The following is a 24,500-nucleotide window of genomic DNA, read 5'->3' as shown; positions in this document are numbered from 1 at the left end:
TTCAATAGATGTGTGGGATGAGGTTTAGTGCCATCTGTGGTCAGGAGAAAAATAAAGGGGAAGTGTTTTTTAACCGGTGGGGGGTTGGGGGTATATTCCTCTTTTGATTAATTAACTGTATTAAAAGTGTTTCAATATCATGTAAAACGGCAAGAGGTTTTAGGTAGTACATGAAAATAATAAACGTATGCACCTCCATGTAAATGGTTGAGCAGGATTTTGATTTATAACTCATTTTCGTGTCTTGACAGCTGCACAGGTGTAATGGAAAGAAAACCATCAGGTGTGCTAAAACAGATGAGCGTACGTTTAAATCTCATGTGCAGATGGACATGTGGGAGGAATATATAAAAGAATCAGCACACTGCCCGTTTCAATTCATCTCCATCTTTATTTATTCATTCATCAGATCTCTCTCTCTCTGTGTGTCGTGTGTTGATCAATCACTTTCACAGGTGCATCTGTTGTCTTGTTTGGATGCACAGACACACAGCAGTAAATAGGATGATATCTGAAACTGGCACAAATGACAAAAGCAGCCGGACAAAGCAACATATGATTTCCACCTAAAAATAGCGAACATGGTTGTGTTTTCACGGGTCCTTAACAACAGAAAATGGACTGTTCATTTAAACATTTTCACAAATGCATTAACATTTTGATGTTTATTTGATATTTGACAGCATCAGACTGTTGACAGAATGACCAATAAATGTCTTAATTTTTTTTTTTTAAAGTATTTTTACAAATACTTCAAATACCTAAAATGACACACAGCAGCTTGCAGTTGAACTAAAATGCACATGAAACCCTTGACTAATTTCAGGTGATAGATAGATCACATCACGGTTATTGATGGATTGTGTATTACGTTACGCTAGATGAAAACTCTTTATAGCTTTGTACAGTTAAGATGGAAAACACATGCTGCCTTTGCAACATCTCTCGTATGACATCACTCGTTGTGTATTCACCTTTCTTGGCTGGTTTCTGCAGTGCTCGAGTAAAACACCTTTGTTAAGGAGAAAATGTGCGAACCTGAATGTAAACATACTGTAAGTAGATCATAAATATCTTGTTGTTAATGATGCGGCGGCGGTGGAAAGGCTCGGTTTGACAGAGGGCTATCATTAACACGAGTATGAATGGCTTTAATTTACACAGCTACATGGGGGATTCTCAGAAAACCTTTTCATTTTTACATGTTTATGTCTGTTATTTGCGTTGTGTCACAGCCAAATCCTTTCCCGCTTTCTGCTGATGCCATTGGTGTTGTATGTAGTGCTCTAGAGAGAATTTCACCATGACAACAAATTACAACAGTTACTATATGAGTCACTGGAATCATTCAGCTGGGAAACGGAATTGTACAGAGCAGATCTGCTCGAATCAACAACAGATATTCCAAAGAACAGATGCTGCACGCTTACCAGAGGATCACCTTTCTAGTTTTACTGGGAAAGATTACAGCAAATATTAGCCGGGAGGTTAAACTAAAAAGGAACAGGTGACCCTCGACATGAAATCATTTACTTACATTCTTTAGTGGAAATCAACAGGAGTTTTGTTCTGTGCGATGTTCATGTTGCTCTTTTTCACACAATAGAAGTAAATGGAGACTGGAGCAGCAAATTTAAGCTTCTTTGGAATGACACAAGTAAATGTCGCTCTGAAAATACTGTATATCACTCGGATTAAGTCATGTAAATTTAATTTGATATAAACTTACTTAAATAATTTAAGTTCCTGAAACACATTTATACTTTTGAGTAAAGTATAATGATTATTTTTGATTAACGTGAAAGAAACTTAAAGAATACTAATTTGTGAACTTAGAAAATGAGTTCAGTCTACTTAACTTCATGAGAAAGATGAATTAAATATTTAAGTCACACTTACTGAGACTTATTAAGAACTTTAGGTGATCAAAATGTGAAAGTTCTGCTTACTAAAACCAAGAACCTCTTACTTTTTTTGAGTATTGCCAACTCGTCCGGGTTTAGAGTGCATGTACATTTGGAGTGAAAACGGCTCATGGTCGTTGGGGAATTCTAGCGCCCCCTGTGTTCACCTTAGCTCACCGCAAGTGTCAAACGTGCTCGTTCCGTGGGGAATATGACACTGGACCGATAATATTAGATCAATATCCATGTCTGGTCCTTCAGCAGCGCTTGCTTTCTATCATCCGGACACGTAATGGATTTCACTGCATTACTGCATAAAGGCCCAGGCTTTGAAAGGCATCTAATTGGCAACATTGTTTTATTTTTTTACGATACGGCTGCGAACGATCGCGCGATATTCAGTTCTGAAATGTGTGCTAACGCCACTGAAACAGTTGGAATGATACTGAGGCTTGTGCATAATTCACACGGCCGCCTATAATAATGCAGCTCATTACAATAGAGCTCCTGCTTTAAGGAGTGATATTAAAAATACATTATTCAGCCTGTTATACAAAACACGCTTCGTCTGTCACAGAAGCAAAAAAGCTGCTTTGCATTATGTGAACCTTAACATGATCACATCCAGAATAGATTGGATGTAGATTGGATGTAAATGCTTGAGAGAAGCAGAAAAACCAGCAGCGCTGAGACTCGTGTGAAATTTCACGTTCAATTATTTTGCACATACTTATCGTGTGTTCATGTGCTGCTAATACCAGTTTGTATAAAGGCAAATGTTTCTCATTATCATGTGTGGTTGAGACATGAACAAACACCCACTCGTGGATTTCACGACACAACAGCCTTTAAACTGCTCTTCCGTTCCGGAGCTGATCCTATAATGCTGATCACATCACTACATAAATATAGACCCTAATATATATACTGTATACGGTACATTACGGCATTCCCAGTAAATGAATGTGTCATAAACCTCTGTGGCTTTGGTGTGGCTCTCGTGAAGTTGCTGTGACCTTTTTACGAGTCTGTTTTATTGCAGTGAAATAAAGCGTGTTTAACGGGCTTTACATGAGTGTATTTGATAGATGGAAACACATGGAGTCTTATCTTATCACAAGTGCAATAGCTGCTTGCAAGAACCTTCTATATGCGAGTCGAATCAAATCAATTACACTGTGAACATTTCATTGGGAAAAAATCGTTTTTTATGGGATATGACATTTCACGTTCTACGTTCTTTCGAAAGTGTTATGCGGATGAAGTCCGACCTTTGCGAGGAATCTTTTTCATGTTTTCTTTTCTAAACACACATTAGTATCGGCTCAGATAAGATTGACTGTAAAGCAAGCGAAGGATTCTTTTCAAATGAAGGGTGGGGCCGATTTACTCCACTCGCGCCGCCGCGGGAAATGAAGGATTTATACAAGCAGCCCTAAAGACTCGATGGATTTCATTATGTAAGCAACATTAATGGCGCCCACCAGATGAATAGAAACTACGGCTGAAGATAATGGGCTGGCTGTTGTTATTGAGCTCTGTTGAAACAAAGAGGAAGCATATTGTTCACGTTATTAAGTCTCAGGTTTCTAAAGAGGAACGATTCTCATGTAAATGATACAGGGAAAGCGGTTGAAATGTCATGAGCCCAATGCAAACAAGTCTCTTAAACATTTGCATGCGTGTACGGCTGACAAAACGCTTGACCTGTTCACTTGAAAGGGATTTTACTGCGCAACGGCGCTATTCGGCACGTTTATTGCCGCCTCGCAACTGCTCTTTCCTCCAACAATGCAAACATTATTTTTGTGCTCTGTAACACGACTGCGCTCTATTTTGCAATGAAAACAAGGTCTTAAATTACATGGCAATTTAGGAATGTGTGGAAAGCCAGGAGGCTACCAGTCAAGCATTCTGGATAACCCCCGTAACTTTCTTCCACCGGAGGAAAATCGAACATCTGCTCCCACGAGCGAGCCCAACTGTTGCCTCTTAAATCATTTCCATCCCTTTAACTTGTAAAAATGTTTTCCTTTGTCTTTCTTTCCTCTCTAATGCAGCAAAATGGACACATATTACATCGCCAGAACAGTCTTACGCCAAAACCGGCCGACAAAAAACCATAACGACAGCCGTCTTCCACGCACACGTTGTTGTGGTTTTTCACGTCTCACGTGATTGCAAAAAGAGAAACGGGGAAAATATTCCATTTCATTCGAAGATCGTCGACATGAGAAAAGAAAAGCCTCAACATGTGAAATGCAGTTGTATTTCACCTCTCTTAAGAGACTTTCTTTCAGTGTGTGTCTTGGAATGAAGTGGACACAGCACACTTTTATAGTAAAAACAATCCTTTTATGCTGTTCTTTCTGATGTAATAAATGTACACACGGATAGGCCTATAGTCCATCCTCCATACTGATTTGACACAAAGTGTCTTTCCGAGGAAAACCTGAGCTTGACATCTCGACCGAGCGCTTGACAAACAGGCCGGTTGGGTTTCACCGGGCACCACAGATATGCACCCATGTGTTCAGAACAGCATTTGATCTCAATTAATAACATTCCCAATGACATCAGCCTGGACAAGAGGAGGAAGGAGGGGGTCTGGATTGCGGCAGATGCAGGAAACCTATTTCGCTTCTGCCACGGCACGACCAGTTCAATAGCCAGCAAAACAAGATGAACAACTGGACGCCCGGAGCACATCTGACCTTGTTACTGTCCTCCGTTTGTGTACAGCTTCACTCAATAAACAGCAAAGCGCGACGGGCCGGTCTGAGACGCGATCTTTAGCTTGAAGTGGGCTTGTTGTCAAATAAGTACCATGGAAAAATCTGCTGCCAGTAGAGCAGACGCCTTCCAGCTATTTTGGGGATGATTAAAGCTATAAATCATCACATCATCCAGTGCGCTGGAATGTTTTTAATCACTCGCCACACATCAACAATACTGAAAAACTACTTGTTTCAGCACGACATCCGCTAAAAACAGAATAACTGCAACGTAAACATTTCAAAGAGTCTAGCAACACGGACAAAAGCCCATTTACTCTTTTTTTAAACGAGCGACATCATCCACAAGATTTAAAGTGTGTCACTTTTTATCTTAGAATGTTTTCAGCTGAACATACAGAGACAGATGTAAGTAAAGCACGTTGGTTTAAAAATATGTGCTAGTGGCACAGAATCCATCTATAAAAGACACAAAGTGATAGTTCACCCAAAAATAACAATTCTGTCATCGTTTTCTTGTCATTTCAAAGCTGAAGATATTTTGAAGAATGTTGTTAACTGGCCCCCATTGACTTGCATTGGTTTTGTGTCCAGAAGTGAACGGGGTCCAGTGTTGGACTTCTTCAAAATATCTTCTTTTCTGTTCTGCGGATGTAAGAAAGTCATAAAGGTTTGAAATGACAAGAGGGTGAGGAAATGACGACAGAATTTCCATTTTTAAGTCATTTAAAAGATGCAAGTCATCTGAAATGGTTTATTATTGAAAGTAGGAAATAGACACTATGTGTGTAAGTCGCTCAGTGTCCAGTAGAGGGAGTCTTGTTGTTTGTGCACACAGGAATGAAGGATTCTATCAATGGGTTTGGGAACATAGAGAACACTCATAAAGTGTTTGAACATGTTCTGGAGACGCGCAGGGTAAGCTGCTATCTTCACCGCAGCATGTTAACACGAGGGCATAAAAGCTACGATGAGCTAAAAAAAACAGGACGTAAAAACAGACACACGGAGGAGGAATATTACTGCAACATGATATTGTGCTGATGAACCAGCAGTATTTATAACTTGTTTGAGTTGAAATATCAAAAGTGTCGTGTTATGAGATTCCGAATTTCCCCATTCCTCTTATTCACTCATATTCTATAACACTAATAATCTTTGATGGTAATTCATTCGCACACTCAACAGTATGCTTTGTGATGTGAAATAATGGTGCTTTGAAATGGAAAAGAGAAGAGCTTAAAAAACAGCGATCAGCGTTCTTTTGTATATATTGCAGGGTATATTTATAGTTCTATGTGGGCTCTCTGGAAAACTCACTATTCAGCCGTAATAATACATCACTTTTTATGGCAAACTCAGCTATTCGGCCGGAGTTATTTAGCGTTGCCATAGCACTGGGTTACTTTAAAAACATGGAATGACTTGTGGAAAAGGTGCAGAAAACATTACACAAACAGCTTCATTATATATTCACTTTCCTCTTGACTTCCATGACTGTCCTGCATTTCATATTCATCATTTCATCATGTCCTTTATTACATCCATTTTGTACCGTTAAAGCAATTGTACTTGAATCAAAGCTAAAGGGAAAAATAAAATATTCAAGTGTGTAAATGCAGAGGAATGTGAATGAGTTCATACAGCTGGGAAACTCTCTCAGCAGATCTATTTCAGTCAGACTTTCTGAAGTCGCTCTAACCTCGAGGTGTACGTCTCCTCGTGAGCTCGCAGTTTCTCGGTGAAGTCGGCCTGTTCAACACACAAGAATATGAATGTATGCATTTCATATGTATTGGCGATTGCATTTCAATGAACACACTTTCTAAACGAAACATTTCGGAAAAAAACACCGAGACATTTCTCAAAATATCTTCTTGCGATTGTTTTACAGTGAGGTGACTGCACTCTGCTGTCCTGCATGTTGGCTCACATTGTTCTCAGCATTACACCAAACGCTGTGTGCCGTACACAGACTCACTGTGTGCACATCTGGAACGATAACAGCATCGTTAAGGAAATTTCCCTTCCAGCATCGGTCATTTTCAGTCTTTCTACCATATTAGGAATGATGAGATCCGCAGAGCATGACATTCCTGGGAACTATTCAAACTAAAATAATATTCCAGGGGAAAAAAGAGCAATAGAAGGAAATACATACGGATGAAGCAAACACGTTCGATGATTTCATCCGTTCCCCTGAGCCGTACGGGTTACAATTAGCACAGAAAAAAACAACAACTCGATACAAGCGATTTGTTGTAGCAGAAGAGTTTTAGCATGAGGTTAAATTTAGCAAAGTGATATATGTAATTGACCTTCCTCCGACATTAAACGGAGAGCAGAAGCCCAGGAGAACTGATGGAAATAGCACACGGCTCAGATGTGAGATGCACACACGAGCCACTACAAACGGCCTCTCGTATTACAGCACGTCTGCTGTTTGAAAGAGAAACGACAAAGGTCTCATGGAACATGGCAGACCCCCATAATCATTAATCCCATCAAAGTGAAAAATCACTTCTGTCTTTCCAGCTCTTTCTGCTCGGCACAGCCGCCGGCAACCTTTGAAACACACACAGGCGTGTAAAAACTCGCCGTAGACACGACACAATTTAGCGATCCGCCAGGTTGTTTACTCGGATCGGAGAACTCGCCATAATTCAATTCCACGTTAAGTCTAGCGTTAAATTCGCCAGCAGCTGTCTCACGTACTTTGCCTTATGCTGGGAATATAGGGATGATATGAAGCAGGGGCGCGCTGTTCAGGTTGGAATATTTCTTGGCCTCATCACACTGTGGGTGGAGGCTTGTGTTCCCAGAATATTACTGTTCCAATGCAAAGCCTGTTACTCATTTCTGCCTTTTAACGTGTTTTTTTACACGTCTTTATTTACTCACCCTCATCTCGTTCCAAACCTGTAAGCTGGTATTTTTTCTGCGTAACACTAGAGATGGTTACGCGACGACAACAACGGCTCATATTGGCCACACCTGTCAAGCGTCACAGGACTAAAAACACCATTATAATGTATACAGTATGACTTGTGTAATGGACTGTCCGCTGATTTGATCCGTAAATCATCACTGATCAATGTACGCTCGAGATAAAATACTTTTTTTATTGTACAAACAGATTTTTTATTTTTTGGGCGAGCTATCCCTTTAATGTGTTCTGCTGTATTTCTTCCCTCAGGCCATGAATAATATTTCTTCGCGAGCATCAGCGGAATGAAGAACATTTGTCTTATTTATGGGTGTAGTTGTAGAAGGATATTTATGCTGTACCTGGAGTTGTGCTAACATCTCTCGAGTGGTTTCCTCCAGCATCTCTCTGACGTCTTCCACACTGAAGCCTGTTCGATCCTCCTCCTCACCTTCCTCACGCTCCACTTCTTCTCCATTCTGCTCGTGACAGTCCTGTATGCACTAGAGTCATTTAAACACACGTGCATCACATCTTGATTCATCTGTAAGTAAATGCTGACTGTAAACCAGTTAATATCTACAGTAGAGCTGATTTATAGCTTTCATTAGATTGGATTGGATTTGTTTGATCTAATGGAAGTGTGATAGTAACAGTATGCTGTGGTTGATTTCTCTGTGGAAATGTTTGCTGTTGTATTTCAGGGATAATGAGAAAACACACCGAGCATTCATGTAGAAAGGACACTTGGAAGTGTTTTGTGGGAAGTCTTTATTCAGGCATTACTAGTGGCACAGCGCCTACACGTGGTCTGACTGTGAACAGCACTGTAAACAACAAATCAAGTAAACGGTGTGTTTAAATGAGATTCTGCAACAGTTCACACGTTTTCTGACCGTTTCCATGCAAAACTAGAATGGGACTAGATCTGAATGACTGGCAGCTCGTGATGAGTTTAAAACTGGGCGAGACAAACAATTCATAATGATTTAATGAATGTTCTGTGACTTTAAAATCCCGTCAATTTCCATAAACCATCTCTCCCGTCCTGTGAATCACAATGTTTTCTATGGCTGTCGGGACCCGTTTGTATTTGAAATGAAACTTTTCTATGCGTTGTCATTTTTTCTTTTGTATCCATATTTTTACATTATATTTTTAGTTTGACTGAAGCGCATAAAAGCAGGCGTGCGTGTGTGTGCGTGCGTGTGTGTGCGTGTGTGTGTGTGTGTGTGTGTGTGTTAGATGTGATGTAATCCCCCCCGCTCAGCACAACGGTGTCGGTGTCAGTGGAAAGAAAAATCTTACTCATACTTGGAATCAGACCCGCGTTTCCTTTGGAAATGAAGAACACGTGAAAGGCATCTTACTGAAAGGGTCATTCCAAAGTTTGAACCGCACAAAGAACACGGCTGTTGTTTAGTGCAGAAAAACTCTGGAAATGGGAAGGCTTTACCTGTTCAGGTGTTTGAACGCAGGGGGGGGCCACATGCTGGAAGAAGACATCAGCAGACATTCCCTCCTCCAGCGGACAGACAAAATCAACCGGATTGACCACCTCAATGCATTTCTGAAACAAAACGTCACAGAAAATCTTATTGAATTATGTTCTATATGTCATAAATGGCTGCGATATTCCAGACTAGGATCATACGTGTGTTTCTTATTTTAATTGACTTTTTGTATGAAAAATGTGTCTTAAAACACAACAAAGGTGTGTCTGAAAAAATGAACCCTGAGATTTTCACTGGAACGTTTTACTGGTCATTTGGCAGAACAGTAAAAACCCTTCAGCCACAATCCAAAACAAGCATGCTAACACAAACAAAAGCTCTGTGGTTTAGATGTCGAATGTAATTACAATGGCAAATTGAGGCTGTGGAGGAGAATAATTCTCTTTCATTACTGCATTGTTCCTCATTATTCCCTCTGACGTGATTCATGTGTTTCCATCTCCAGCAATAAACAAATGAATGTCAACAATATCAGTTTAAGAGGAGCAAAAATAAAACGCCTGCTTTTCAATTCATTGTCCTGTTTTGCTTTTGTGTTATTCCTAAAAACATCATGATTCACTAAAATGGTTCCAATAAGTGGGTAAAAAAACAAGTACATTAATATTATTCAAGCCGCGCTTTGAACTCCCTTTCAAAACAAATCCAAAATACGGTTCTGTGACCTAGATTCAGTTTCTGATCTCTCTTTGCTGTAAGACTGTCGCTAGAGCATCAAACGGCATTTCAATGATAAACAAACATGCGGCTCGACGCGTTTCCATATGAGAGATATGCCCGCAGAAATACAGTACTTATTAGAATGAAAATATTGGTTTCATTCTTCTGATTTGACATTATGATGTGTTTATATGATATGATTTGATTTGTTCCGCTCAAACTAAAACTGAGAAAAATAGGAAAACTGACAGTTTCCTTGAAGAGGACAGAAGAGACATCATGTCTGCACATGATTGGCAAATCCTTCTTTTGACTTCAATTGATTTAATGAATTGTTTTATTAGTTCTGAACACTGTTTGATTCATTAAGACTCTGTCCCCAAAGAATGTACTCTTTCACAAGATAATACACATCTTCCGCATCCGAGTCTGCATTCATTACATATTTTGACTTCTGGTATCCGAACACATTTCATCATGGTCCCCATGAAATCAAAATGTAAGTTTTTGGCTTTTAGAATGAGTATGCTCGTCTTAAAGGGATATTACTCACTCTCTAGTTGTTCCAAAACTGTACAAAAAAAGATATTTGGAAGAATGCCAAAATAACCAAACAGATCTTGGCCACCATTGACTGCCATAGTAGGAAAAATGTCAATGGTAGTCACAAGTGCCCCAGAACTGTTTGCTGTCCTACATTCTTCAAAATATCTTCTTTTGTGTTCAACAGAACAAAGAAAAGTATAGTCATTTTTTCTACTATGGGAGTCAACGGGGTCCAAAACTGTTTGGTTATAAGCATTCTTCCAAATATCTTTCTCTGCGTTCATCAGAACAAAGACATATCAATTCGAAGGTGAGTAAATGATGACAGAATAACTATCACTTTAAGAATATCTATAAGTTATTTTGCTCTAAAACACTGACATTAAAACGCTGCGTTTAAAATCCGCCAGTACGGATCAATGTTTTTCATCAGATTCCAGGCTGTGACGTGAACTAAACACTATTCAATATGCCACTCAATATGTCCAGCCCTAGCTTCCTCTTACAGTGAAAATTGTCAACACAACAGATTGTGTATTTCAAGGCACATCAGTGGATCTTTAAATACATGATCAAACTCCACATATTTCCCCTCCAAATTCAGCACAGAAAGGAAAACATATATAAAAAGAGAAAGAGACTCTGTGGGCCTGATCATGCTCGACATGTTACTGAACACAAGACCAAATATGAGGGGTCTTCCTTAGAAGCCCACCTGAATGTCAGTGTGAATGTGGCTACAGGTGATTGTGTTGGTGGTTTAGTTTTGGGGTAATGCAACACAAACCCACATCAGTTATTATCTGTGATCAGTGAGTCACTACACACACAGACTACAGCGTACACTACACGTACACTGTGGAATGTGAAAACTACACAACTACCACTGACTGCTTTGAGTTTCAGACTAAACGAAATGAATCACCCGCGGAGGATGCAGACCATATTACTTTATCGAGGCGTAAGGGAACATGTTCTGTCATCAGAGAGGGAGCAGCGATAGTCAACATGATAACACATCAAAAAGAAGAAGCAGGAAAGGTTTGCTTTTGGTTTTATGGGTTACTCCCTTTAAGAGTCTCTCTAATGAGTCTCCAGAAACCAGACACTGTGAAACTAACTGGCCAGGAACCGCCCGCCCGCTCACACACAAACACACACACCGTTTCATCTGCATGTGCACCCATCATTAAAATGGCCTGTACGAAGCAAATGAGTCCAAGTGGTTTGAGGAGAGGACAGTATATCAGCCACATCAGTCCAAACGTTACGTTTTTAAGAAAACAATAAGTTATTTGATTAAATAATACAAACTGTTTTTGCACCGATGAATTGTTTGCAATAAAATATACCTAGTACCTAGTCCAGTTTCTCTTTTACATTGACAAAAAAAACAAGAACAAAAAAACAAATGGCAAAGTTACCAAATTTGTAAAAACACTTTAATTGAATCGTACCTCTGTGGTGAAGAGTTGCTTCTGCCTTTGTTGAGAGAACAGCCATTCATAAAGTCTGTAATGCTGGAAAACACTGTGTGCATGAGAGAGACATGCATGAGAAGATGTGTCATAATATTCACACACGGTTGATGCGCATGTGCTTTGTGCTGCTGGAGTTTTCTGGCACAGTAAAGGCCACTGCACATTGAGTCCAAAATTTCTGCACGTTAAAAAATGTCAATCACATTTACACAGTTCCGTCGTAAAAAATTCATTTCGTCATTTTTCGCATCCGTAGCGTATCCATTTTGAGAGGCGTTTTGACAATTCAGAGACACCGTACAAATGGACACAAAAATTTCGGACTGTATGTGCAAAGACCTTAACTCTTCTTATTATCATTTAATCCCCCAACAGCAGCACTTAAACCAAAAAAATACAATCGTGGCAAACAAATGTAAAACATCGGATGATTAACGTTCTGTAACTTGCAGTCCTCAATCCAACTCAAAACACACAGCCTGCGTTCAAATGCAGATGTTATTCTGTGAATTATAACTCTTGAAAGAGCAAAAACAGTTTTGATGTATTTTCAAAACGATGTATCAACATTCAGAGCAGTGTGATGAGAAATGATGGCCGGTGTCTGTCTAAAGATGAATGAAAGTAAAGCAGTAATGAGAGGTCTGAATTCAGTTGCCATTTTTACAGATTACAGTACAGCGTTCGTCTGTATTTTTGCTTTCTAAAAGATAAACGATTTCCATACAGCTTGTTATGCACCAGCGCAGTCTGCCTCCTTCACAATCCACTGCTTTATGAATTATACATGACATTAATTATGAAGGCCATTAAAAGAGATGGAGCTTGTTGCTTGTTCCCGGCTGTCTAATGGCAATGCAAAGCGCCTCGCATCTATTTATAATGTACGAAGGACAGAGAAAGAGCTGATCAATATTCACCATACAAACACACGCACACGCTTTAGAATAACTGCACTGTGTGTATTTCATAACACAAACCTGATCCTGACGTAACGCGTGATGGATCTGATCTGATCAGCATTAAATAAACCGCTGGTGTCAGTCTCTGCCGATGGGCTGCTGACGTTCATGATCTCAGTAAATACCTTGAAATCATCGGCAAACGATGTCTGATTGTCTGAAAGAAAGTGAAGCAGGGTTCGTGTTGTCAGAAATATAATAATGACATTCCTCACTGGAGAACTTTCTGTAAACAACTCAAATCACTTTTGATTACTTTTGATGTTGTATAGCAAGTGCTGTAACAGTGCCATGATACATGAGATTTGCTGACAGGTGAAGTTCATCTCTCTGGCCCAACAAAATCCATTGACAAAGTAATCCAACAGAGCGGCGTCTTTCACACAGGTCTGGTGGTTTTTGAAGTCAAGTATATCCTTAAACTGTCTGTTGAGAGAGAGGACAATATATCATACATTTGTGGAAATTAGACACATAATACTGTTTGGCCCGGTTTCACAGACCAGGTTTAAGGCTAGTCCCAGACTAAAATGAATGTGTGAGTGTGACCTGTCTTAACTGAACATAACTTGCCCAGAAATATCTTCAAATATGTCAGCGCCATTGTTTTGTCTCGAGATGCACACCAGTAGTGTATTCTTCTAAGACATTTTTATATCTTAATTCAACTAAGGCATAGTCCTGGTTTAAGCTAAGCCGTGTCTGTGAAACCGGGCCTACGTGTCCTAGTTGACTCACAAATCAAAAATATTTTTGCATCAAACAATTGTCTAGTTCACGATTCTGATTGTGTCTGTGAATGTTGTGATAAACTTACAACTGTACTTGGTCCACAGGTACATCGAGCATCATATTCAGTTGGTCGTGGTCCAGAAGTTCCCACTGTGAAAATGGCATCTTCATTTCCTTGAATATGACACAACATACAATTACTACACTGTACATGGTAAAATGTCATCCGCGTTCATGAGTTTTACTCTTAATAACTATAATATTGCCTCACACAACAGTTCAGTCAAAGTTTGTTAACATGAAAAAGTAAGGCCGGGGCTAGTAGTCACACTGTTACTGCTTCTATTGCACAGGCCTACGGAGCAAATACATCTACTACATTTATTTTGAGTGTTTAAATGACTAAATACAGTTCATGTGTTTACATACACTGAGCTGTAGATTGTCCTTCTGCGACGTCTCTCTCGAGCTCGATCTCTCTCGAGCTGACATGTTGTTGTCGCTGTTGGCCAGGTAACGGTGGGTGAGGCACGTGATCATTCGATAGACGTGTGAAACAAATGCGCATGTCTCATCGAAATCCGATAGATTTGAGCAAATTCTGTTTATTCGGACCATATGATTGGAGGAACGATAAGGTAGAGCAACAGAATACATGCAGTGCTGCAACTTGTCGTTAGATGCGTTCGACTTCTTCCGACGTTGCGCAGCTAGTATCGCGAGATCGGTTTGAACCATAGGCTCTGGAATAGTTCTCGCGGTATCATGACGTCATCGTTCTGCTCAGCGCTGCAGGACGTCAAACCAAAGTCACTAGAAAGCAAGCATGCAACCTGGCCAAAAAACGCCGAGGCTTCTGGCACTATTGGGCTTCAGCGTTTTTTAATGGATGTCAATGGATTTTGTCAGCCGTTAGTATTACCCTTCTGTGTCCCTATAATAACAGTATATCTGGTCAAACACACCTATTGCGCAACGTAAACAAAAACAAGACGTTTTCGTTAAATATTTCAAATGTCGCGAAATGGCATATAAATAAAGATATATATAAAAAATAAAGACAATGTTTGCTTAAGTGTTACCGTCCACAGCTGTTTGACAACAACTCATCATTTTCATAACATATAAACAAGAAAAACAACAAGAATTGGTTTTAGTAATCAGAGATTGCTTTGGATTGTGAAAGTATTTACACACTAAAATGAAAAACAGTGATTGGCTTAAACAGATATTTTTCCCAACAGGAAAAAGGTGTACGTTGCAAACCCGTGATAAAACACACGCGCGCACACACACACGCACGCACGCACGCACGCACGCACACACACACATATTTGGAAGAGTGAACTACGTAGTCAGCAGAAAATGAACTGCTGGTGAAAGAGCATGCTGTTAAAGTTTAGAACATACTTTTTAATGAATGTATTGGTGAGTGTATTCGAGTCGATTTCCAATTTCATTAAAAAAATACTCATGAACAATTTAAAAGTTCAGGAAGACTTCAGTCACGAGCACAATTGTTGATTCTGAAACGACCGTTAGGTGTCAGTAGTGCACAAGGCAATATTTGACATCAGACCCTCTCTCCTAATTTGCATATTATTTCATAATTAACATTCATTACCAAGATTAGGATTTGTGTGTAATTTCCAACATCAGTACATAAAATGAAGCTGTTCTTAAATATTTCTTGTGTTTTCCTTTTGAGCTTTTACCTCATTTTTATATTATTTTAATGCTAATGCTCTCTTATTTGCGCTTTGGATAAAAGCATCTGCTAAATGACCTGAAATGAGTCATTTCCTGCTTACAAAAGGCTGTCCTCTAGAGTCCTAAGCAAACTCAATTGAATGGACAAACAAATCGTTTTGAACAACATTTCATTCATCGACTTTGAAGAACAACCAGGGTCCTTATTAAAGCATCATTATGTCACCAGAAGTGTGTACGTGGGTGAAAGAGTGACATCTGGAGTCATGTCCCAATGAAAGGGTAACGGTTTCAATTATCATGAAAAATGATTCACAATAAATCTTTATTTTTATATTTTGGACCAAATGTTTGTGCATTGATATCTGGTAAAAGAGACATGTTCAAATGTAACCTACCGTAAATCATGACAAACTCTGAGACCAGAAGGAAACTCTTTCTAGCAGTGGGAATGTTTTTTATTCTGTTGCTTCCTGTGACTTATGTAATGACACAAAACACAAGCAATGTGTAGTGAAAATGTGGGAAAGGTGCCGCCTCAGCGTGGCGAGAAGTGGGGCAAAAGAGTTTCATTGATTCAGACAGAGAGGAGCTCAGAGCGAGAGAATCAACGTTCAGCCTAAGACTGGAGTGGAGAAGAAGTCATGCTTGTCAAGTTCACCTGCGCTGCAGTCACCAGGATATTATTCATTTTAGTGTCTCTTATCGGCGTTTGGAGGGTGACATGGGTGAAAAAGAATAACTTGTACTGGTTCCTGACTATTCTTTATCTGCCTCTCGTGGCTGAAATGGTTTTAACTCTCAAAAGGAGGAAAGGGAAGGACTACAAATGGTGAGTCAACAAATGTGATTTTCTAATATGCGGGATCATGAAGAAGCAACGTCCTGAAATGTCACCATGTAGAATTTGTTTGAAAGACGTTATGTGAACTTTTAAAACGCTTTACATTACTCGTGTATAAAGTGATTGTCATTTTCCAGGTTTTCTCCAGCAATTCTGTTCTTCCTCATCAGTATCATACCAACCATATGGATCCTTGAGTTGCACCATCAGCACAACAAATCAAATGACACGAAGGTAATACTTCACGTTCATGAAGAAAGGGCACACAAGAGTTCATCAATATGTCTTTAAGGAACACAGCAAAACAATGATTTGATTTCAGTATTTTTGTCTTGTTTATTCTATTTTTGTTAATAGAATCATTTCACTAAAAACAATGAAATCTGCCACAAGGGTACGAAAACCACCTGGTTTTCCCTTTGAATGAGGTTTATTTTTCATACCCTGATGGTTTAGAAAACAAGACGTGATTTAGGACCGTTTAGATATGTGTGCTGGAAAACAAGAGAAAAACAGTGAGGTTTTTTGCGCACTTGCTAGTTGTCTTCTTAAGTGTGATGTTCGCAGTCTTATTTATTGCAGTGCAACAGACTGGATTCATCCGACAGCATTAAAGCTTTTCTTCATGAATGGAGAAATTTCACCAATGGAACAGTGAATCCACAGGTACTTTATTCAGACTGTCGTCACATTACACATGTTTTCCATGGACGTCTAGACTGTAAACTCTCTGTTAAGACCCTCATGAGCCTTTCAGGCAGAGTTTATTTTCTCATTTCCGGTCTTTAGTTTTGCTCTCTCAACACAAACAACAGCTCTGTTCAGGGTCTGAAAGAACGGCTGTTAGCTGCCGCACCTTCATGTACTGTACGGGGTTTACAGGACACGCTTTATGTCGTTCTGACCTCAGCTCTTCCATGAGCAGACCCTCAAATCTCCAAACTCATTTTCTGGTGCTGCTCTAGGACCCTCTGGAGTTCTTGTCGTCGGTTTGTGCCAACGACTGGATCCTGGCCCTTCAGCAAATCCTCCTGATTCTTCTGATAGTAGGCAAATGGCTGCTGCCCATCGCTGGAGGGGTCACCAGAGATGAGATGTCTCAGTTACTGCTCATCTTTGTGGGCATTGCTGCGGATATTCTCGAGTTTATCAGCGAGACGCTGTCTGATGTCAAGTGAGTAGAATTGTTTACATTTTTCATGCTCTTTTGTCTAAGACGTCTCAAGGAAGAAAAACATTTTCTCAGTGATAGGACAAATGATAGTGTAGTTTTCCAGGTGGGTTTCTACCAGTAAGCAGCCACCCAGAACACCCTAGCAACCAGATAGCAACCCCTAGCAACCACCTAGAACACCCTAGCAATCCCCTAGCAACCACCCAGAATACTCTAGAAGCTGCATAGCAACATACTAAAACACTCAGAGGAACTGCCTAGCAACACCCTGGCAACCAGTGACATGTTAGTGTTGTTGAGATTTTACAGGCAAATAACAATCACACGTGATCATCTGCAGTAATTGTTTTTATATTTGATTTTAATGGCTTTTCATGAATATTCTATCAACAAAACAACAATGCAAATATAAAATACAAAATTCATGAAACATCAAAAAAGGAAATGTGACATACTCACGCACACAAATAAAACCATTGTTTTGCTCTGAAATGGTAACTTTTACTCATTTTTATATGTGATGATGTTTAATTATTCATCTGAAATATTTTGTCACACGGTATACTGTATGTCATTTCTCACACTATAGGGAGGAAAGCCCACAGTTTGTGTACATTATTCTAGCAGTATGGACGTGGAGTATGTTACAGTTTCCTCTTCATTTCTCAGGTGTGTATCTGTCTATATTTGGCTGTTGTTTCATGCACACAAATAAATGTTGACATTATTTTAACATTCAATGTAAACGTGTGTGTATGGTAGTAAGGTTGTGTCTGTACTTTAGTGGTGAACAGCAGAACAGAGGACATCAGAGCTCAGGAAGACTCTCTCCTCTCTAAACACAGGACAGATATATGGAACATTGCGGAAAGTCTTTTTCTTCAAGATGGCCCCTTTTTTATTGTCCGACTGACGGTTATGATGCGCTTTTCTGTCTATCATCAAATGTTGGTCTTTTTTACCATGAAGAACTTATTGGTGGTGATGTTGAACATCTACAGACTGTGGGTCATTTGCATTGATTTCAGATCATGAGTTCTGTCCGTGTTGTTAGCATTGATGTTATTTTAAGAAGCACTGCACCGGTCTCATTAAAGGCTGAGTTACTGCATGTTTCTGTGATATTTAACCAGACTTTTATATTTGATGGTTAAATGTCATGGTTCCGGTATTTTGTGACTCATGTGAAGTTCCAGGAATTGTTTTCAGGACACTAGATTGCATTCTTCAGGTGTGTAAGTGTTTGTTATTATGAGGGCAGAGCAATAAGTGCAGGGATGTGGGTTTTTGTAAGGGGTGTGTTTTTTTGGATGTCAGTATATCAAATATCAATTACAGTACTACAGTTATGAAACCATAGTTATTTTTTACTACAGTAAGTAACCATGGTTCCCTTTCTGTCGGTCTCTCGACGTTGTGTCGAGCCGACAGATGGGGTTCGCTCTTGAGAACCTATCAACTTCTGACTAGTTTAGAAAAGAAATTGGCAAATGAAATTTGCATGCCGGACTCCGCCCCCGGATATCCGGGTATAAAAGGGAAATGGCGTGCTGTATTCATTCACCTTTTGTTCTTTGGAGCCTTCACACTGATCGACTTCGAGACTTCAATCTCTACGCCGAATTACTGCTGGAATCTTACGACGTGGTGCAGCGGACGGTCCCTTCCTGCAGCGACTTCCCCTGGGCGTCTCGGCAGTTCCAGAAGTGTTCGAGTTTTCTCTAAAAGAGCAAATTTCTCCAGCGTGGCATGTCCCGCTGCTCTCATGGGTGCAACACACTCATCGAGGAGGGGGACGGACACAATGTCTGCTTCCAGTACACTGGGGCAGACGTTGTGGATACGTCCTGCCTGCACTGCGGGCGGTTGACGATTCAGACGTTGCGTCACAGGTGGCTGTGTTCCCACGGGACTCAGCCACCACCTCGTCTGCTCCCCGTTCCGCGACGGCAGGACTATGGCCCTGCCGCTCGCTACGGCAAGCAGCGAGGGTGATATGAGGATTACTGTGAGCGTTATCCACCAGCCACTGGCTCACGGACCGTTCGCACCTCGTCTCGCTCGTCTGACCGTTCCCCAGGAGACGGTCCCACCGTCTTGTTCCTCAAACACGTATTCAGACATGATGCGTGATGATGAGATGTCTCTTGCAGCATCGGGGGGTGACATACTGCCATCCGACTCCGACGATTCCTTGGGCTCCCTCCCTCGGGGGGTCGAGCCCAGGAAGAAGCAGACGTCGAAATGTCAGCCATGCTTTCCCGGGCCGCCGTGAGCGTTGGGTTGCAGTGCCCGCACTGCATCTCCCAGCACTCGCGGCTGGCTACATGGCGCCTCGGGGTTGAGCGCGGCTCAAAGCCGTGCCCGCCCCCAGTGCCGTGTTTACCGGAAGTGCATGAGGAACTTAGTAAGACCTGGAATGCCCCCTTTCCGGCACGTTCACGTCAAACAAAGTTCTGTCACCCTCTCTTCCCTCGAGGGTGAGGCAGCTAGAGGATACGTCGATGTCCCCCAGGTGGAGTGTGCCACCGCGGTGCACTCGTGCCCGCAGGTGGCGGCCATCTGGGGGACTCGACCTAGACTCCCGTCCAAAGCATGTGGGGTCTCGGCATCTCTGGTGTCGAGAGCTTACATTGCGGCGGACCAAGCTGCCTCCTCTCTCCATGCTATTGCTCCTGCCAGACCAAGGCGTTGAGAGAGCTCCACGAGGGTAAGACCGACCCAGCGCTTATGCAGGAACTCCGCGCCACCACCGACCTCGCTCTACGGGCGACCAAGGTGACCGCGCGGGCCCTGGGTCGGGCGATGTCCACACTTGTGGTCGATGAGAGACACCTCTGACCGAACCTTGCACAGATGAGTAACGCCGAGAAGGTCCGCTTTCTCGACGCACCCATCTCGCAAGAGGGATGGCTGTTTGGAGATAATGTCAAGCCGCAGTTCTCGACAGTAAAGAAGCAGACAGAGGATATCAAGCATATCCTCCCCCGCCGCGACTCGGCCGCCCTCGGCCGTCGAGTCCCATGCAACGTCTGCTTCCCAGCAGCCCTGGTCCTCTTCGACGCCCTCCGGCTCTGGCGCCCCCCACTCAGGCGCCCCCCCCCCGGAAGAGACATCGAAGAGGAGACCATCGTCCCATCAGCAGCCACGGCGAAAGCGGCCCCCTGTCTCGGTTCCTGGGTGCTTGGTTCAGCTTCCCAGGCCGTCAGGCTGGCTAGGGAGGACGATCCGTCTCGGCTACGCGATCCAGTTCGCCAGACGCCCTCCCAAATTTCGGGGTATCCTCTCTACCTCAGTCAGAGGTGGGGATGCGCCCATGCTTTGGGCTGAGGTTGCCACCCTTCTGGCGAAGGGAGCGATTGAGCCCGTCCTACTAGCCGAGATGTTCAACGGGTTTTACAGCCCGTACTTCATTGTCCCAAGAAAGGCGGGGGGCTGCGCCCCATCCTAGATCTGCGTGCCCTGAACAAGCACCTACACAAGCTGCCGTTCAGGAGGATCACGCAGAAGCGCATCCTGACGTCTTTCAGATGTCAGGACTGGTTCATGGCAATCGACCTAAAGGAAGCATACTTTCATGTCTCGATCCTCCCTCGACATCGGCCGTTCCTACGGTTTGCTTTCGAGGGGCGGGCATATCAGTACAGGGTCCTCCCCTTCGGTGTGTCCCTGTCTCCACGTGTCTTCACGAAGATCGTGGAATCCGCCCTCCTTCCCCTCAGGGAAAGAGGTGTGCGGGTACTGAACTATCTCGACGACTGGATCATCTTGGCACACTCGTGAGATCTGTTGTGTACACACAGGGACCTGGTGCTCCGGCACCTAGATCGGTTGGGTCTACAGGTCAACTGGGAAAAGAGCAAGCTCTCCCCCGTGCAGAGCATCCTCTTTCTCGGTATGGAACTCGACTCGGTCTCCATGACAGCGCGACTGACTACAGAGTGCACCCAGTCAGTGTTGGACTGCCTGAAGGTTCTCAGGCAGTCAGCAGTCCCCCTGAAACAATTTCAGAGGCTCCTGGGATACATGGCATCCTCGGCGGGGGTGGTCCCCCTCGGGTTGATGCACATGCGACCGCTCCAACACGGGTTCCTTGGAGAGCGTGGCACACCGGCAGCAGGCGTATGGTCATCACGCCTGTCTGCCGACGCACCCTGACCCCCTGGTCTTCCATGACCTTTTTGCGGACAAGACTCCCCCTAGGGCAGGTGTCAAGGCACGTCGTGGTGACGACGGATGCCTCCCTGCAGGGTTGGGGTGCCGTGTGCAACGGGCACGCAGTGTCGGGGCGGTGGACGGGCCAACATCGTCTGACTCACCCAGGCCAGTCAGCGTCGCTCCGCTGGAGATTGTGACGTGGCACAGCGCTGTGGCGTTTTCCATAGGAACCCCATCTGTCGGCTCGACACAACGTCGAGAGACCGACAGAAAGGGAACGTCTTGCGGTCAGCGGTCGCGGGATGCTCAGGCTCCTCAGTCCAAAAGGCGAATGAATGCAGCATGCCGTCTCCCTTTTATACCTTTTATAGTCCGGCATGCAAATTTCATTGGCCAATTTCATTGGCCTTTTCTAAACTAGAAGTTGATAGGTTTTCAAGAGCGAACCCCATCTGTCAGCTCGACACAACGTCTCGTTCCCTCCATCAGGGAACTGAGGTTACATCCGTAACCAAGACGTTTTTGGTTTTAAACCACGGTTAATTTTCCTAAGGGACATATCTTTGTTGATTCTGATAAAAGGATTCAATGGTCACTTTATCAGCAGTCGTCTGTGGTTTATCTAATGGCACCGTTGTGTACAGTACATCTGACTGCTGATCCGTGTCAGATTATCAAGGTTTTATTAGATTTCACATTGTGACCATTAACTAAAACATTTTGTGTTTTGATTTAGTGTTCTTTTTTCATTTAAAGTCAGTTCTATAGGATTTGAGTCTATGTTTCTTTCTAATGCATTTTCCCGTTCATTTGAGTCATGTTTATTAGTATAACACTTTATGATTGTAAAATATAGTCTGTGGTTTTTATGCAGAATTTTGTCATGACACAGCATGTTTGTGCAGACACAGAGCAGTTACAAAAGAAAATTGACTTTATTCATCCAATTTTCTTACATTGTAGACATTTTGCAGAACAAATGTGAAGAAGATAAACACAGTATCATGACACAAAATGTTAAATATATCTTCTGCATTAAAAATAATTTAAATTGGTTAAAATCTAAAATATAAACATATACAGTAAAATATATAGATAGTATATACTGTATATAGCAAGTTAAAGTTTCACTCACTGAATCACTTCACAGCTGCCAGCTAAAAGCATCATTATTCATCATTAGCATCATTATTATTACATGTTGTAAAAGTGACAGTCAGTGTGTGTTCTCACACAAAAACAAACTTCACTAGCACTCGGTCTTTAAGGGCAGATCACGTTTATACCGACACAATGTTTGTCATGATGAATTCATGTGGATGTCATATAAAGGAAAGAAGATTCCTCTCAGATGAAGAACTCACACTGAGATCTTGTGAAGGAAACGGTGACTGCTGAACGGATGCTGGAGATAAATGGTATCTTCCTCTAAACTAATGCTTATCCGTGACCTGTAGGCCTACATATAGCTGGAGGACGAATCTAACTCAAAACTTGTTTTCATTTCGACTTCATACATAAGAAAATTCTTTAATAAATGTACAAACATCAATGAAGCATTTCGGGGTTAGATTTAGTTTTGTATAAGTAGCCTAGTTGTTTTACTAGAGAAACTACATCATTTACAGTTTTAAACGTCATTTTTGTCATCAATGCTGTAACATCATTTGTCCACCAGAGGGCGTAATGAGATTAACAAGAGAATAGAGACAGAATAATATAGACTTCACTCTGAATAAAAACAACATGTAATATTGTAAAGAAAGACACTGAAACTTTTTACAGGCATGAAAAATAGATCACTGGATTTTAAATGAATTGCAATGATCAATTAAATAAAGAGAGTAAAAGGTAAATGTGTGTGTGCTGAAATATGACATTGACACACTGTGCTTGTCTATGAATAGCAGTAAGAATCTATTGATTGTCCCGAATGGGGTGACGGTAACTAAATATTCCTGAGTAACACTGTCCAGTCCACTCTTATAAATAGAATATAATAGTCTCCTTCTGTTCACCCACAGCAGCATTCTGCACATAGTCAAGATGATGGTCACACACCAAAGTCATTGATCAAATCATTTCTTATGATAGATGTATGTGTTAAATTATGAGGAAGAAATAGTTTAAGTAACTTCAGAGCCAAATAATGTCACCTTTGTGAGAAATGACCTGGAGACAGAACGCATGTGCAGTTATCAGATGAGCGTGAAGCTCACACTAGACTTTATCTGTCTTAAACTTCACAACTGTGTTCATGATGTGTTCTTGATATTCCACTGAATTTAATCCTGATCCTGCAGAAATGTGACAGTGGAATGTGTGACTTATGAGTTTGTAAAGTACAAATGTGAATATGATGTCCCTATTATACATAAACAGAATCCATATGGCACAGATTGACAACGGCTGTATAATGTATTAGCTTAGAATGTCACACTATTAACTTTTAAACTTCGTGAGCGATCTGTAAAAGAAACCCTGATTACGATGTAAATAATATGTTCTTTTTATATGCAAATACACGTACAGTCATTGAAAAAATAGATATAGGATATTTACATCAACACTCTTCAATGTGATGCATTTTATTTGGAACAGTTGGTGAGGATAGCAGGCATTTAACCTAAAGTGAATATTTGAATAAATCTGGAAAAACACTTTTTAAAACTGATACTGTGTTTATCTTCTTCACATTTGTTTTTGACTCTGCGTGTTGTCCTTTTGCTCAGCCTCAATCTTATAATCCTTTTAAAGTCTATTAAAGTTCTCTTTTGTGTTTGAATCTTTCTACAGAATGTCCGGACTTCTACCTGTAAGCATCTCTGGATGGAAAGCGTCTCAGTAGCGTGTGGTACTCCAGTCCCAGCGCCTGTCAGGCAACAGCATTAGCTGGATCCGAAACTGACACACAAAGCTTTCACACATTCCATTTGCGCACAAGTCCGGTTATATAATCAGATTTGAGCTGAAGCTCTGCAGGATGCCTGTTGTTGGAGGATTAGGTTGAGATCAAAGAGTCATGCAAACAGACACACGGATGTCACGTGTTTTCTGAGGAGCACTGCGCCAGCTTTATGTAATATTACTTATGAATAATAGTGTTTTATTACATATGATTGCACAACCACGCTTCTCAAGGTGGCCCAACATG

The 24,500-nt window shown here is 41.6% G+C and overlaps 2 protein-coding genes across 3 annotated transcripts; one reads left to right on the top strand and one right to left on the bottom strand.

Annotated features, from left to right (window-relative positions):
* Positions 1–405: 405 nt before the first annotated feature.
* Positions 406–14,054, bottom strand: cabcoco1 (ciliary associated calcium binding coiled-coil 1). 2 transcript variants are annotated; one of them, XM_057357711.1, is made up of 8 exons: positions 13,890–14,054; positions 13,546–13,634; positions 12,985–13,154; positions 12,747–12,885; positions 11,743–11,815; positions 9,022–9,135; positions 7,928–8,068; positions 406–6,391 (listed from the first exon to the last, which is right to left on the bottom strand). In XM_057357711.1, exons 1-8 carry the CDS (start codon positions 13,998–14,000, stop codon positions 6,317–6,319), a joined length of 912 nt encoding a protein of 303 aa, XP_057213694.1. In that variant the 5' UTR covers positions 14,001–14,054; the 3' UTR covers positions 406–6,316. The 2 variants fall into 2 exon arrangements, with proteins under 2 accessions (XP_057213694.1, XP_057213693.1); XM_057357710.1 differs by lacking the exon at positions 406–6,391 and having other exon boundaries at positions 6,403–8,068.
* A 1,659-nt stretch (positions 14,055–15,713) lies between these two features.
* tmem26b (transmembrane protein 26b) lies at positions 15,714–18,226 on the top strand. The gene is made up of 6 exons (XM_057358884.1): positions 15,714–16,002; positions 16,152–16,248; positions 16,597–16,680; positions 16,980–17,188; positions 17,778–17,857; positions 17,973–18,226. The coding sequence occupies exons 1-6, from the start codon at positions 15,815–15,817 to the stop codon at positions 18,221–18,223; spliced, it is 909 nt and encodes a 302-aa protein (XP_057214867.1). The 5' UTR covers positions 15,714–15,814; the 3' UTR covers positions 18,224–18,226.
* Positions 18,227–24,500: the final 6,274 nt, after the last annotated feature.

Source organism: Triplophysa rosa, linkage group LG18 (assembly GCF_024868665.1).
Source record: "Triplophysa rosa linkage group LG18, Trosa_1v2, whole genome shotgun sequence".
NCBI classification, from domain to species: Eukaryota; Metazoa; Chordata; class Actinopteri; order Cypriniformes; family Nemacheilidae; genus Triplophysa; species Triplophysa rosa.
This window is presented reverse-complemented; position numbering and strand designations above follow the sequence as displayed.